The sequence below is a fragment of the Neolamprologus brichardi genome, chromosome 22 (genome assembly GCF_056152115.1).
Source record: "Neolamprologus brichardi isolate AB-2024 chromosome 22, ASM5615211v1, whole genome shotgun sequence".
Lineage (NCBI taxonomy): Eukaryota > Metazoa > Chordata > Actinopteri > Cichliformes > Cichlidae > Neolamprologus > Neolamprologus brichardi.
In genome coordinates this window covers 11,382,340-11,399,999 of record NC_142124.1, presented here as the reverse complement: position 1 = coordinate 11,399,999, position 17,660 = coordinate 11,382,340, and the positions used below count along the sequence as shown (strand labels likewise).

At 39.4% G+C, this 17,660-nt stretch overlaps 1 protein-coding gene across 1 annotated transcript in view; it reads right to left on the bottom strand.

Annotated features, from left to right (window-relative positions):
* Positions 1 to 274: 274 nt before the first annotated feature.
* angpt1 (angiopoietin 1) overlaps positions 275 to 17,660 on the bottom strand; it is a 57,181-nt gene continuing 39,795 nt past the window's right edge. The window contains exons 8-9 of the mRNA XM_006794333.2: positions 6,346 to 6,476; positions 275 to 2,209 (exon numbers count right to left, since the gene is read on the bottom strand). Of these exons, the coding sequence (XP_006794396.2) occupies positions 2,046 to 2,209; positions 6,346 to 6,476 (295 nt within the window). The 3' untranslated portion in view covers positions 275 to 2,045. The remainder of the gene's footprint in view (positions 2,210 to 6,345; positions 6,477 to 17,660) is intronic.

The window sequence follows — 17,660 nt, the reverse complement described above, 5'->3', positions numbered from 1 at the left end:
AAAAAAAAAAGGAAGATGAAAGCACGTCTGTTTATCTGCGTGATTTATCTCGTGTCTTTCTGCACCAACACATTCACTTTGCCCAGCCTACAGTACAGCATTTGTATATGAAGATTTACACTCCTGTAAAAGATCTTATCGTAAAAGGAGGCTTGTTGACGGAAAGGAGAAATAAAAGGGAGATGTAATGAGGGCTAAATTCTGAAGCCCCTTGTTTAAACCTTTGTCTATCATCACATCATTTTTGGATGACAAAGTCCAGCCTAAACGCACATTGAAAACATTAGTGCATCACATGCGCTTTTATTTAACCTTAGCAACACAACACTGACCACATGTTACAAAAGATGTTTAAATAAATCTGCAAATCTAAAAGTTAACGAGGTAAAAGCAAAGTTATCAAAGGCACATTTTTTCCAGGGTTATTATTTTAACTTCTATGTTTTATGCTCAGCTTAAAAAAAAACACCACTGTACCTCTGGCAGAGTAAAAACTGCAAAAAAAAAAGAAAGAAAAGAAACAAGCAGGAATGCTGCTTTACATGCACACCCATTAAATTCTACAATTTTAGTATGCTAATAAACATGTCAATTGTCATTTTACAAGTTCCAGATACACTTCATCTTCTCGCCGCGTGTACCTTTAGTAAATACAACACAGTAGATTCTGTTTTTATAAGCTGGAAGTTATGAAATACATGTTCACACGGATCAGTTGGTGGAATCATTAATTTCATGCTTCATATCCAACCCAGACTCCTTTTTTTTCCTCTTAAGCCGAATTGATGAGAAACAGAAACTGGCTGGATTCAGTGGATGTGTCATGTTGATGTCTGTGGAAAATATTTTGGATGTAACTCGTCCTAATGATCTGCTCTTTGTCGAAAGTTTAGAGGTCGGAATTCGATGAAAGCTATTGGACAAAAAAAACAACCCCTTTTACCTCAACTCGCTCGAGACGCTAGCTTAATATAAGCATTTACACCTTTGTGAATATGAACGAATTGCTTCGTGGTATCATATACTGAATGCTATGTACAGCATATATAGTGTAAATCTGTAAGAATCACTTGTAGCAAGTGTGCAAATGTGAATGTTTTTCCCCTCAGAGTCGCATATGCATTGGGATTAATGTCCTTGAATGATATTTGTCTTGTTTTTTTACAGTCAGCAAAGGTGATCACTCATATCGTGAACTTTGGCATGTGTTAGTTGCTCCTCGGCCAAAAACACAAGGCAAATACATCTCAGTCCAGAATCTAATCCAATAATAACCTCACACGGTGAACTCTAAAAATAATCACACTCTGTCAAAAACACAAGTGCATAATTGCCAGCGAATAACTGCAAGCGACCTTCCTAATTCTTACCAACTGTATATCACCACTGGAATCTCAAGGTCATCTTAAAAGTTCTTACAGTATCCATAATGCAGACAGGAATTCAGTATACACTGTACGAAAGATAGTTTCATGAGTACAGTTAGGATAACAAAAAATAATACTAAAAACACAATATGTAACACAACCGCGATACTGATGGCCTGTGTTCTGTTAGCAACATTTTAATTACAAATTACAAAAAAAAGTCACAATGCTGTCCTGCAGTTTTAGAGTCTGTGCAGCTCTGTGGTAGCTGCTTTCTATTCAAACAAAACAAAACAAAAAAAAACGTTCAAGTCCTTGACATTATTGCAACACAGGTCCAGGAAAATAAATTGAAGTGCGACATTTTGTGTGAATATTCCCTACAAGCTCACACATTTACAACGTCTTCCTCATTTGTAACATCAAGCTTGTGAAATCGCTTGGGAACAGAAAATCAGTTCTGGTGCGTCGCGCCTTGATCTGCGCTCCTCCTCCTTCTCCTCCTCGCGCCGGCTTTTTCAGCTCAGTGTCGGGAAAGGTTACGAAGCAACAGCGGCGCAGGCTGAAGAAAAGATTCACTGGGTGACTCCCCTGTCCAGCGAAAATGAGATGAGACGAGAGTAGGAAATAGGAAATGTCCCTCTAATGTGTGGAAGTCGAGTTCACAAGTTCAAAAGACTAGGAGAAGTCCAGTGGGCGGATCATCATGGTTGTTGCTCGAAGTGAGTAGCTGGGGCCCTTAAAGTAGTGCCACTTGATACCGTTCAGCTTCCCTATGTGTTGTCCTTGGTTAAAGTACATACCATTAAGGTTTGAAGGGCCACAGGCATCAAACCACCAACCTGGGAAAAAGACATAAACATATACGTATTATTAACATATAATACAGACCAGAGAATTATTCCTGTAGTGTTGCAGCAGTGATAAAGTTACTTCAACTGCAGGCTTTGTGCTTTGTGAAGGTTGAAAGGTTCCCATGGCCTCACCCGCAAAGGCTTGGCATAAGTTCAGACACCGTTTCCTGCTATCTGCTGAATGTGTTGCTGTCAGTGGGTTCATCAGCATGCCAGTACCTGTTGCTGAACACTTTTGGGACCTTCTTCTATTTAAAGCAGTGCATGTATGTGCTTCAGTGGGACATCAGAGCAGTGAGAGGCATGGGAAACTTTTATTCCACCCACAAGGTGACACATTTTATAATTTCTCTGAACTATATCGGTTAGATGAAGAAGGGGCCAAAACTCAGGCACCAAACTCAGGCATGTTGAGTTTTTACGAGGGCCTCTTTTATAGTTTTATCCAGTTTCTCAAGTACATGGGAATAGCTTTCCATTTCTTCTTAAAGGCTAAAACTGTGGACCAACTGGCAAATGTCTGCCGAGGAACTTTGGTAGCCTGAATCCTATTTGTAATCTTTCAGAAGTACTTTTAATCTTTAATCATATATTTAATGTCCACCTTTTAACTCATTTATTTGAACGATACGTGATATTTTCCACTCTGTGACAGCGCTGGTGATTTCCACCCGAAAGAGACTGGTGTCTGTGCCAAGAAGTTAGCACCAGCAGAACACTACAAAATGGATGTACCTAATGTTGGAACAGCCGGTGTCAGTGGTTGCTGGGACAGCTACAGCAAAAACACAAAGAAATAAAAAACAAAACAATGATTTGTGGACACAACCCACGGATTTTGAATCCCGTGATTTTCTGCCAATAAAAATGACAATGGAATCACTTTCAAAACTAATGATATGTAACGTTCTCAAATCTGCCAGAACGTGAGCTGTTTTGTGAAAATGCACTAGCACGAGCATCATGCTGGTGGGAAATTAAAATCTAATTTTGCCCGTTATAGATTTGGAAACTGCAGATCACGCTTTACTTTCCTCTCACTTCCACTGCTCTAACTTATTTTCTATGCAGGAATAACGCAGTTAGACCCTTATAGCCCTGGTCTCTCTTCACCTAGAAGTGAATACAGAACTGAATATTAATTGATTATTAATTCTCCATGTCACCTGTGCAGTGGGCGGAGAGTTTGAAGAGAAGGGGAGGCAAAACCTGGTATGGTGGAAATGTTTGGCACTACAAGTACATCTTTAAACTCCTTCTACTTTTTCAAAATCAAAATGGAAATAACATTAAAAGCATCTTAAAAACTTTATCTTTAAAACAAATCTGGGTAAGAGGTCTTTTTATTTATTTAAAGCCTATCAGTGATGCTTGCAATATTGTTATTCAGACAGTTTCTGCTCTTACTTTTAGACATTTGTTTAACAAGTATAATATCTCCTGGTTTGATCCTGGGAGAAGACACAAATTTTGTGAATTAAATGAAAAGCTGTACCTTTCTATCTTATTTGATGATGATATAAAATGCTGTTTATGTTATACTTTCATCCACAGAGTCTGCGCTCTTAATAATTCAATTCTTGCTTGTTTCCATGTGTTTCACATCTATTTAATTTTGCGATTCTGAAAAACAGGAATTCATGAATTTCTGGTTTATGTCATCCTATCTGCCACAGATCAGTTCTTATATCTGAATCACTGAACACACACGGGAACACAGTCAGATATAGATGGAGGAACGGAATGTGTCAGTCACATGGTGACAAATGGCACTTCTCCCTTCTGGCGGTCCCGAATACCACAGTGCACAACAGCATGACATTTCACTGAGACCTGTCAGTAATCAGGAGCAGAGCTTTGCCCTTGTTGCTGGCACACATCACACAGATATAAGTTTCACATTGATTGCTGCTTCATCCTAGGACAAATGGCTAACCTGGCATGGAAACCAGTGCACGCCTCTTTATATTTCCACTGCTGCGTATCATTTCAGGTGCAAGTGCCAGTGGGAAGTGAAATTGCACTTGTGGTGGTGCAATTTAACTTCCCACAAGAAATTCAGTGAAGAGAAGGTTAAAGGCGGCTATTTTCTGAGCTCAAGAATAAAAAGTATAATTAAGGAAAGGGGTTGCTTAAAGTGGCAGGAAACTCATCAAGCATCTCAGTAGTTCTAACAATGCAATGTCCAAAATCCCCATGTAGACTACCTGCACCGCACCAAACAAGAGCTAAGCTGTTAGAAAACAGCTTGTCCTTCAGCACTGAATGTGAGCATTTAGCAAGTAGGAGAGAGATATTTTTAACCCAGCACTTGGTGGAGAACAAAACAGAGCTGTGAAGACCAAGAAAGACTTAAACACACCCACCCCCCCTCCCACACACACACACACACAGATCGAAATGAAAAAGCCAGTGTTTTTAATTTTTTTACACCTAATTTATCAGGACTACACGTACTATAAAAATAACAACTGAGACAAAATTAGTCTTTAAACTGAAAAACCTGTTTTTTTGCAACGCGTTCTGTTGAGTCTGCTTCATTTTATTGAGATTGCATTCTTTCCTCCCATAAAGCAAATGTGGACCACTTGCCATCTTTTACAGTACTTGCTGATATACTGCAGACCACACAACCGCTGCCATACACATAAACATTTAGTGTGCACATCTCGATCCTTTGGGATTAATGATTAGTGGCCTCCCGGTTTCCAGCCCACAGCTTTTTACGAACTTGTAAAATATTTGAGGATGTTTTCCTTTGAAAAACTCTCAAGCACTGCAGTTTGTTCTCATGATGAAAGATGTCCTCCTTACTCCCGATGTCTGAGCGTCATCCCTACTGTACGCTCTGGATATATATATTATGTGTGTCCGTACTGTATCCTCCTCTGTATTCTTAGCACGGCACGCTGTGGTTATCCTCATAAAGGTAACAGAGACATATTTTCCCCTTGTATATTCAAGGCACTGACGTCATTTGATGTCAGACTTGCTCTTATAAATGCAGGGAAATCAAATGATATACCACATACTGTACCACTAACTCAGCGCTGGGTTCAGCTCAGCCTCAAATCAGGCTACATGTTGTCATGCTTCTCATTTGCGGCTGGCCACAGGCGGGCCATGAATCAAGCAGAGTAGAGTGTTGATCATTGATCAATTCCAAGTTCCCTGTAACCCACTGCATTTAGAATGACCTAAGAGGTAATTCCGATCTTAAATTTGCATTTAGAAAATCCTTGATTGGTACCAGGTCAGGAATCCACAGCAACAGAGCTTCTACGAGGTGACATCAAGGGTCAGCGGGCTCCACTTACACAGCATGAGAAGCAGAGACGTTTTAAATCTCTCTGACACTTGGTGCCGCGCCCAGGGATTTTTATATTGTGCTTGTTTCCAACCTCAGTGTTACACATGTGGGAGTGGATGCAGAATATAGACTAATAGGTACAGATAGATCTTTAATTGGCCACATTTGCAGAACGAGGAGGTTTGTGATCACAGTGACCCGAGCTTATGACTGTGCAATGAAGGTTGTGGTTATGGAATAGTTATAGTTCTGCATCACGCCCTCGTAAAAGTGCATTGTGTCCTGAGCGCTGCGTAAGAAAAGCGATACTTCTGCCTCTTCTGCGTTATCCTTTGGGGTCTTTTTGTAATTGTTGAAATTGCGGTCATGGTAACGTTGACATTTACAAAGCAATCTGGTGAGATGGGGAATGTGACAACATTACGAAGAACAAAGTCCGACGGGGCAAGAAACCCAAAATGATAACACAAGAGTTTTAAACAAACCCTTAGGGAAGCCAAACAATTTTGGTTATGAAAAAACAAACAACTTTGATAGTGCCCAAACTGACCAGGACCGAGCTGTACACAAACATCGCAGACCCATTCAGCAATTAAAGAGTCAGTAATTTCTCCCAGGAGGGCCCAAAAATGAGCCGAGACACACGCGGGGCAAAGACCGGACTCATATTTTCCAGGTGACTTCAAATGAATATGTTTAAACTAGCAGCATTTTTGAGACATTAGCGATTTGATTATCTGATCGCTCTTCTTCCTGCGCTTGTCAGACTACATGTGTAACTACAATGTTACAACCACTGCACGAATGCACTTACCACCAGTTAGCATGAGGGCGCATTTGCACATGCAGTTGTCATTGTCCATGTCCTTGGTACTGAAGTCTGCTCCGTGGATTACTAGACTGCTCTGTCTGCCCGCAGTCCCACTGTGGCTTTTCAGGAACAGCCTGAAAGACATCAGGAGGAGGAAAAGGAGTGAGTCAGGACTCGAAAACATGTATGTGGGAGGAAGTGGGGGAGAGAAGTACGGCGAACACTGAAGGCAATAAAAGCACAGAGAAGACATAACGTGGTGCAGGAAACATCTCCTGAGAGATATTTATTTTTCAGTTGTGAGTGAGTACATGTGGAACACCTGGAACAACATTAAGAGCAGGGTAGAGAGAATCTAAAATAAAGAATGAAAGACGGAGTGTATGAAAGAATTACAGACGAAAGTGTGAGTGAGACAGAATGTCTGGGAATCGCATGTCAGCCTGTAGAGCCAGTGAACGCTGATTTACACCGCAACAACAGGCTAAATCATTAAATGCAGACCTGTAACAGCTACCTGCAGTAAAAGAGGAATAAATAACCTGCTGAACAAATCATTTATCCATAGCTGGACACACAGGGAACAATCTCAATACAACATTTCTTCCCTGGCTTCTTGTGTCAGGTACATAGTCCTTGGACTTCTTCTTCAATTTTCCTACCAAGTCCAGGAAGATTTTGCACCAGGAGTGCAGTTTTCTCATGTTATCTGTGATTTATCGTGTAAGTAAGGATTGTTTGGATACTGTGCACATGCTACTATTAGTAATATTCTTTCTGCAGGTAAAGGTCTAAGAATCTTTTTTTCAAGACTGAAAATGAGAAGATGGTTCAGTACTACCAGAATGAAATAAGAACAAAGTATTTCGCCTATAAGTACACTAGATTGGGTGGCATTGTGGAGTGGTGGTTAGCACCTCCTTGCCACAGCAATAAGGCATTTCTGTGTGGCGTTTGTCTCTCTGTGCCTGTGTGGGTTCTATCTGAGTACTCTGGCTTCTTCCCACAATCCAAAGATATGCATGGGGTTACATCGAATGGCGATTCTAAATTGGCCAGAGGTGTGAATGTCAGTGCAAATGCTTGTCTGTCTCTCTGCATTAACCCTGTGATAGACCGTCCCGTACAGATTGCAGCCCACCTCTTGCCCTGTGTCAGCTGGGACGGACTCCAGCACCCCTACATGACCCTGATTTGGATAAGTAGAAATAAATGGATGTACAGATAACACTTACCTGAAATCAACATTTTAGTTGTGGAATTCTTGCACAGAATTTTTAACAATAGCTACATAAAACTAGTACCTGATAACTATCAATGTGCTTCTGAACCAATTTAGTGATTTACTTTCAGTAGTACCACGATTCGTAAACATCCATCTACTCATATGTTGACTACTTTTTCTAGTTTATTCTGAATTAACTGCAAATGGCACATAAAGAAGGTATGATGCTTCTTTTCTTGCTTTATCCCTGTACACACAGCCGTAAATGTTTCTTAATTAGCTTTTTTCTCTCTTAATTATCTCGTTAAGTCTAATTTTAGCAAAGTAATAGATGTGCAAGTTTACTAAACTTCGAGTTAAGAGAAAAAAAATCTTTTTCAAAACAACCTGAGTTCATTTAGGTGCATCTATTTACGTTTTCACTAACTTTCGTCATGAAATCCAAAATGCATTATTTTCACTGGTGTTTAAAGCATCTGCAATCATAAGCTTACTTAACCTTAAAAGCTTCTGTTTATACTCATCTAAGTGTATTTTAGGGATACTTTCTTGAGGCCTCTAGAGCAGAGCTTGGTAAATATCATTGCAATTTAAGAGATGCTATTGAAATAGCATGTTGGAAACAGCACGTTTAGGGGACTGATGAGCCATCACTAAGATGAATTCCTTCACACACTCAATGCACAGAGCACAAGCTGAAAACTAATATGAAGGTTGGAAGCAGATTTCTCCTGGGTGTGGCCCACTGTGAATTCAATCCTGGTGTGAGTGATATGTGCTGCATGGGGATATGACAATTCCTGCACCCATTGGACAGAACACGCCTTCTCGTATCCTGCCATATCGCAGATTTACTTTTTTCTCCATGGATACCCTTGTTTTTCTCACGCTCTCAGTTTCACTTTCTCCCAGCAGAAGGAATTGCACATCCAAAGATCAGGATCCCATCACCAAGCCAGTGAGGTCTCCATTATTATTATTATTGTTATTAAGTACGGTTCACTCCCAAACAAAGTAATTGCTTGAGATTATTTTATCGACAACAGGGCAGCGTGGGCGTGTTGTGAACTTTGAGTTCACGCTTTGAGTTTTCCGATGAGAAAGTAATAATGTAAAATGCGGTAATTTATGTTTAAAATAAACTCACCCAAAACCTTTTTGAGGCTTGTAGCTCTGAGGCATCAGGTTGTGCATCTCAAAGAACCAGACTGATAGGCTTCCCAGGAAAGAAAATCATTCAACGTGAAAGACTTCTGTATTTGGACAGCTGTGTAAACGGGGTAAAAAGTATGTCTGCTAGTCACAGAGGGGAATTTGCTAAGCCACTAAACCAGAAGGCACAATCCTACAACATAAGGGTGAGTCATGTTTCTAATCAGTGGCAGCAATGACCGCTGGACATGGCAAGTTTTAATAAGGGCCAGTTACAATTATGCAAGCAGTAAAGTGTCTAAATGTGCAAGTTCCTGTTTGGGTGTCCAAAACTTAGTACTAGAGTATTATCTGGTGTCTAAAAGGTAACAGATGTTTTTGGAGATATTTTCCAGGTCAAAGTAAACTCATCCCAAAGCGCTGCCTCACTTACATGTAGAATGACTTCCATCAACTAATTCCTGATCCCGACAAATACAGCATTCAATGTCGAGGATGTGGTCTGCTAACGCTCTGATAAAGAACAGACTGTGCTTCACATTTACTCTCTCTGTTTTCTTTAGCTCTTTACGATTTGTGTTCGCCAAAGCAGATCTTCAAGAAGTCTTTTCGACATGATGCTTTGACAAACTGCTCGGAGTGTTCTGTGGCTGTGCTTACCAGCTATGCTGCACATTTAAAAGACCGAAATCCCCTAATAAGACTGACATCTGCAGTTTTTCCTGTCAGATTGCATTAAGCACGCAAATGGTAAGTGGGATAATCCAAAGAGGGGCCAAGTTATGAATACAAGAGGAACAGATGCCTTTCCCGAAGCCTGTTTAGAATTAGACAAAGAAAAAGACCTTGGCAGATATGGCATCTTCCTGTTAATGAAATGTATCAAAAGACAGACATCTGCTCAGTCAGACTGGAAACTAAAAAGGCAATACGCGCTAATCTGATCTGGCGTTAAAGAAACTTAGTAATGCAATTCGTCAAGGTACATTAGTGAAAAAATAATTTTGGAATTATTTGGTTGTCTTAGTGACAAGAAAGGAGTTACGTGTCATCTCAGGTCTCTAACATCCACTGGAAATGCTGGGTGTTTCTGATGCTCTAAAGTTACAGTGTGTAAAATGCTGCTAGATGTCAATAGATTGCAGATTGCGGTCAACTGAGTTTTGCTTTATTACCCCCCCTAATTGAAGTGCATAATCGCAGCTATGGTAACAACTTTGGCTGCCATTCATCTGTAGTGAGTGTAGGCTGTTAGTTCACTACTTACCTCAGCAATGTGTTGTGTGTCCTGTCTATTTACTCTACAGCGTGTGGCTGTAAAATCTTCTCACTTGTAACCAATAACAGCAACACTGAGGTGAATACTGAGCTGTTGAGGAATCCTGTCAGTAAGCGCTGCTGTTAGCCTCTGTTAGCCAGCGTAATAAAACTTTCTTTGAAGTGGATCAAACATAGTTCGACTTGGTAACTTAGCAAATAAAGACTTACACAATTTGAGAATGTAATCAAACTGTTTATCTGGGGGGAAATGTGACTTTTAGGACACTTAAGGTTAATATTAGCTGGCATAATGTTTGCTTTTAACCAACAAATTGGAGACGGGAGGGTCGCACACAAAATCCTGTGTTATCTGCTGACAATAAGTAATTCAACATCCTGACAATATCAGGAATAAATAAACATGTTTTGTGCATATTTTCATGTTTTAGAGCCCCGACTTTAGAAGAAGAGGCTTAAGTTGAAAGAGTGGAGGAGGATGACATTTTTTCCAGATGCTGGTCATGTTTCCTATGTGCTCTCACTCCTTTGGTGAAGGAGACCCCTTCTCAGATCATAAATGAACTTTCATATCTTGAGTCTGAAGGTGCCAACATGAAGTTCTGCTAAATAACTGCTCATCGATAACATTAACCGGCTGGCCTAAGCTTAGTTTGAGATGATGTAAAATGAGGAAAAGCTAGGCCTACTATAAATATACTCGTAATGTGATTACACTAGGTCAAATGACTTTTTTATCTTAAAAAAGAAAAAAGAAAAACTGAAAGAGATGTGAAAACAGAAACTGTAATAAGAGTTTCTGAAAAAGACAGAAATATCCAAGTTCGGTGTCACAAGAAAGTCTTATTATATTAGGAAAGACACATCAAGGAACAAATAAACCTGAATAAGAAAACACAACTTAAGTAAACTGAGTTTTTATAAGTGTTATTTGGTTGAGCTGAACCCTTAAACCCTTAGATACAGATTCGGTTTCAGTCATAATGAGTCGACGCTCTAGAGTATTACAGCTGCAAACTGTGTACGTGGGAAATCATTTGTAGCACTGTAAGGTGAGCTATCCGATGACACTAATATGTTTATCTGAGACTACTTCCAAGTGAAACTAGGTTACAGTGATTGACATTTTATCAGACTGTAACCTAAAACACAATCATTAAAATTATTAAGAAGAACAATTAAGGCCGTGCAAGTTTAGGTTAAAAGTTAGCACAAAGGCTGCATTAATTAACACAAACTCAACTTTATATGTGTAGAAATCTGTTTCATTTAAAGTAGTAAAGTGTTCATAAATGACCCCTTAAAGCTGTTTTTTCCCAGACTTAGCGGATTACAGTTGAGTAAGTGGGATTCATGTGGGGTCCTAGATCTGCGAACACGTTGCCTCTTTGAACTCTTTTTTTTTTTAGCTGACTTGTTCTATTTCTCAACACTCTGTGTTACTCTGAACTGGGAGAACATTTCTGTCATATTGTAACTTCATAGAAGAATTATTCTGGGAAGGTTTGGGTCAAGTCCTGAAGCAATACTTCTAATGGAATGTATGGCACACTAAAGTTCAGGGTGCTCTTTGAAGAAAATGCCAGAGATAAAGTACGGATGGTGGCTAAGCATGCTTGTTTCTTTCCCATCTACTTATAGGCGACTACCCTGTCAGCTGAGAGTCCTGCATTAGCCTCTGCACCTTAAGCCACTGCAGAGGTTAATCACTCTGACTGAGGGCTAGCTTCATACCACAGAGCCACAGAGGTATCTGGCTGGCTACTCTCTTGCCAATGGGTGTCATATAGCTCCACTGAGAAAATCATTCAGCCAGGCATTTGTCATAGTGCTTATAATTTGGCAATACACTTTATAATTCACATTGTTGCATTGAGTAAGGCCACTGCCATATCCATCTTATTCATGCCTGTTAAAATATGCAGACCTATTATGCTTACTGTCACACATACTGACCCTGGATTTTCTCCATCTGACCCAGAAAATTCTTAGCATTGATGGACGAAAGTACAATCAGTTTTATGTTGCATATCTGAAAGCTGTGAACCCTCGAGAATCAGAATCTATCTAACTTGAAATTTGCAGGGACGGGATTCAATTACCTCCAATTTAAGGTATCCCTAATAATCTCAGAGTCTTGGATAAAGAAGAAGGTAATCATATTTTGCAACTCAAATCTCTGCCAATTTCTTTTGTAAATCTCCAAATGAGAAACATCTAAACGAGATCTGATTCTACAGGGACCTTAGTCATTACCGTATGGAGAAATCACTGAATTTTAGGAACTTGGCTTTCTCAATGGGGAATCTGAATAAAGATGTAATAGCTCGTTAATAAATAAACATACTGCATAAGTCTTCTAGCTGGGAGATTTTGAACACGCATACTAAAGATTTTTTTCATGTAAACTTTAATTTGTGTCTGTGCATATACTGAACTGATGTGAATCTTTCTATCTCAGACAATTTTGGAAACGATTGCTTTACATATCTGGATCTTCAGATGTGCATTATTATTTTAGGATGCATTAAATTCAGTGACCCACATTGCTTTCCCTATGCTTAATGAAATAATTACATGAAACTAAAGATTACAGAGACTCACTCAGGCTATGAAAAAAGTACTAAAGTACTGCACAAACATTTTGAACCACGTCTCATTGCTTTTTATCTTCTAGCAAAATGGGAAATTGGTGTCGTTACTGAAACATATCCAAACCTAAATATAAATATAATCTAAATAGAAGAAAGAATCAAAGTTTGTATAATTCTCAAAAAGGTTGAAAGTCAGTTAATGTCTTACACAGCCTGAACTCTCTTATGTAAGCTTTACTAAAATTTCTTCAAGTAGTTTTCGGGAATAGCTTCTTGAAGGACATTCGAAGCTCTTTTTTGGATGTTGGCTGCCTTCACTCTTTCAACATCCCACACTGCTACATTAATGTTAGGCCCAGGTTTTGGGGAGGCCAGTGCAGGAATGATGGCGTTCCTTCATATGTTTTTCTATCAAGGTATGCTTTTATACTGGCTATGTTTTTGGGACCAGGGTAAAACTAAAGTTGTTGCCAATCAGATGCTTCCCAGATGTTATTGAATGCTGGATCAAAATCTGATGGTACTTCTTTGCATTCATAATTCCACCAGTTTTGGCAAGATTCCCAACAGCACAGATGAAAATGCAACCCCAAACCATGACAGAGCCGCCGCCATGTTTTACAGAAGACTTCTCTGGTGTACTCTCCTGACCTCCTCTGTACTTACTGACAATGATTTGAGCCAAAGGTTACATAGGTTCATACATCAGGCTTTTCTCTTTATTTCCTCTTGCCTTAAGAATGTCTGTTTAAAAGCTCTCATTTAAGGCAATCTCCTGGGACAACTATGATCTTTATTTAGTGAAACTATAACCCTCCAAGAATCAGTGTGACAAAAAAACATGTACTTATACCCATTGTGAAAATATGATTGTGGGCTATTCTTGTGAGTGTCCAGTGCAGTTTACTTACTGTGTATATCCTGTATTTGTCAGTTTTCTGTGTTATTCCTTTGTTCCTGCTAATTGTGTTCACAGCTCTCCTGCAACTTTTTCTACCTTCTTATTTATACTCTTGGATACCACTTTCAAGTGTGTCTCCGTTTTCTTTTGCTGTCTAGGATTCATGATAATAATGGTGATTTATTAATTTACAAAGAAAAACTTTTATAAAAGCATCATAAAACAACAGCAAACGTCATTCTGTAGATCCCCCCCCCCCCCCACCTTTAAATCTTTGTTGTTTTTGTTTATTCCATTTACGTTTCACGTTAGTCATTTTTAATTCTTTTTTGCATTACTTTGCTATTTAACTTTCATTTTAATATGAACAACCATGTTTCCTGGTCTCTTCTATTAATATTGACAATGCAAAGCCATTCTATGAAACAACAAAACTTTGACAAATGACAGTAATTAGCTGATTGTGTTCATCTGACGTCTATAGTTAGAACAATATTTGAAGGTCATGAAATGATTTTACTATTTTCTTTTCTGCAACCCATGCTGTGGCACACCAAGCAGATTAGATATGATGATAGGGAACTTTTTTCAGCTGTTTATAAGGAAAGTAACCTCTGCAATTATGGTGACTTGAGTCACAATGAAGCAAAAAACCAAAATAGACCTATAGAGTTTTCCACTGAACCACAATTCAAGCTTATGCGATTGTGAAATGAGCTCACTTTACAATCATGTAACTTTGTGGTTCAGAAGCAAACTCCATAGGTCTAGTGAAATGAAATGCCTGTCAAAGTGTTAAGATGTGCACATTCATGATTAAGACAACCTTGCTGATGTCGGCGTTCTCCCTGCAGATACTGTGTAGATTTCTGTCTTTTTTCATGAGCTGTTTCTGCATTGATGCAGTTCTCCTGCTCTCGCCATATTATCGCTTGTGATTTATGGGAGAAACAACGTTTTGAGGGCATGACTGCTTAATATGGCCTTCAGTGCACTCAAGAATACATGCAAACAGTGCACTCATCTACCATCTTATTAGGTACACCTTGCTATTACTGGATTGGACCTCCTCTCTTCCTCAGAAGTGCTTCAATTCTTCATTGCATAGCTTCAACAAGGTGATGGGAACACTCAGAGATTTCCACATGATAGCATCACACAGTTGCTGCAGATTTCTCAGCTAAACATCTATAATATGAATCGTCTGTTCCAACACATTCCAGTTTGCACTACTGGACTGACACCTAATGAACTAAGTACATTTATTGTCAAGTTCAAGAAACCAGTTTGAGATGATCAACTTTGTGACATGGGATGATATTCTTCTGGAAGCAGTACACTGTAGCCATAAAAGGATGGACATGGTCAGCAACAAGACTTAGATAGGCTATGGTGTTTAAACAATGTACACTTGGCACTACTTGCCAAGAAAACATGACCACCATCAGCCTGAACCGCTGGTACAAGGCAGAGTGGATCGATGCTTTCAGGTTGTTTAACCAGTCAATCTGAACATCTGAAACCTTTGACCAATTTTGGTCTAAGATGAACTGTAGCCTCAGTTTACTGTTCTTAGCAGACAGAATTGGCATCCGGTGTGATCTTCTGCTGCTGTAGCCCATCTGCTTCAAGGCTCAATGTGTTGTGGTTCCAGGGATGTCTTTTTGCATACTTTGGCTGTAACAAATGGCTTGTTGAGTTTCTGCTGCCTTCCTACTAGCTTGATGCAGTCTGGCCATTCTCCTCTGACATCAACATGGAATATTTAGTCATTTTTAAACCATTCTCTGTAAACGCTAGAGATGGTTGTGTGGAAAAATTCCAGTAGATGAGTAAGGATGAGTGAATAGACCAGCCTGTCTGGCACCAATAACCATACCACGTTCAGTCATTTTTATCACCTTTCTTCTCTGTTGTGATACTCGGTTTGAACTTCAGTAGGTTGTCTTGACTATGCCCGCATGCATAAATACTTTGAGCAGCTGTCATGTGATTGGCTGGTTTGAAAAAACACAAATCATGTCAGTTTAAAGGTAAATACTTTGAGTCTGTGTTTTAACGTCCAGTACCAGCATTTGACATTTGACAAATCAATTACCCAAATTATCTGAATCATCTGACTATTACTAATGCGCTGTTTTAACAGTTTTATTGTAGTGGGCAAACCCCACAAGAATCCGATGACCGAGGAAAGATAAATAGCAGGTCCAGATTTTTACAGCACTTGTAATAAATGTGACATTTATGCTGTGTACATGATTTCATCTGCAAAGGATTAGGACCCAATATTTCACAAAGAAATAATTGCACACCTCCCTCCCTCTCAACAAGTTGAGTGGTTTGTGCTTCACAGTGTACGTAGATGAAACGAGACGCTGGCAGCAGGACAAGCATTTTCTGGCGAGCAATTCTCAGTATTGTTTATGATAAATGGTGAGTCGTGCGCAATGGTGGACCTAGATTATGATTCTGCCTTCTTTCCAAGTGGTGCTTGTGTTCACAGCCTTGCTTTCTTTAGTGCTTAGAGAGTGCATGCTCGTGAAAGAAAGAAAGCAAGAAACACGCTGACTGACTGTACAGTATAAGGTCTTTATAAATGTTTGTCTGACTAGTGCTGGCGCAGTCAGTATTCCAGTAAATTGCCTCAGATGAAAGAAAACATTTTAAAACCAGCTAGAACACAGGCCCTATCACTTGCTATCGCTTTTAAAGTTTTAAAGCAACATAAATGCAGTCCGGCGAACTTTCTGGCAAACTTGCAGATTCTTTATTTAAGAGGAAGTAGGTGCCAAAGCAGAAGAGAAAAAGCCCAAAACAGAATGTGGCAATACCGGTTTGTTTGGGACTGGCCGTCTGGTTTGTTTTGGCCCATGTTTCAGAGTAGCAATGAGTAATTATCATACCACAACTATTTTTCGAGAACATATCTATTTATAGAGATCTGCATGTCTCCTTAGGAGTTGAAAACAGCCTGGATTGGCTGGGGATGCCCTTTGCCTGCTGCTGTGTGACAAAAACAACAGTTTTTACATAAAAATGTAAGAAATCACTGTTAAATCATGTGTGAAAAAAAGCAAAAGGAATTAGGGTGTTAAAAAATAAATTCATTTGTTTGTGTAAAAATGAGTGTGAATGAAATGCATGTAAATGTGTATGATGGTGTTTAGCTTTAGAACACTCTTACTTTTACAATAAAGTACATATTGATCAATACGTTTGGCTTGCACTTCACATATCTGTGAACCACTGCCAAAAAATAAAGACCGAAAGCAACAAGAGATGGAGTTTCATTCGGTCCTCACATTTTGAGTGCTCAAAACTTCAACTCAAAACAAAAAAAAAGACAACTTGATCTCTTCCGCCTAAATGAAATCCATTCTCCAGACCCTTAGAGAAAACACACAGCCCACTCCAGGTACAAGCTTCTCAACACAGAAAATTTGTAAAGTGAAACCCCTGTCGTCGCAGGACTATTCTGAAAATTAGATATGGCAAAAGGCCTACCGGCCTTGCTGCTGAAGGGAAACACTTGAAGCCTGTATTGCTATATGGAGCTCTGGACGGATTGTGGTAAAGGCTTTCAACCACAGAATCTTGTTCCTTAGTTCATCATTCAAAGATGAACAAAAGTCACTTTGAAACTAAAAGGACTTCTTATCACAGAGAACCAGCCATCCAGTGAATTGGAGATGTCAGACCTTCGCCTATGAAGCCAGCAATTGCTTGGAGCTCTGGAATTTGCATCAGTTTTCCACATCTAAGTGGGCCAAGCATCTGCCATAGTTTGAGGCCTGTTATCATTAACCCCCTCAAAAGAAAACAGAAACCTTTGCCCTGCAACACGCAAGGACAAAGCATCCATCAAATCAAAGTACAGTTTGCAATGAGGAGACGATGACAAGCAATACATTTGGGCTGGAAGGAATTTGCTATGAGACAAACCTCACCACAGACTTATATAACAGGAAAGACATGATTGAGGTGTCTGGAAAGCTCGGTTACAATTCATGGTTATAATCTTAACACTTTTGAACATTTTTTCTTACCGCTCAAGTATTATTTTCTGGTGTAATTTTTTTTCTTGCTTCATTTCAAATATATGCTATAGATACAGTCTCAGAATGTCCAGATGTGCAATGATGTAGGCACGAAAAGGTGAAGAGAACAC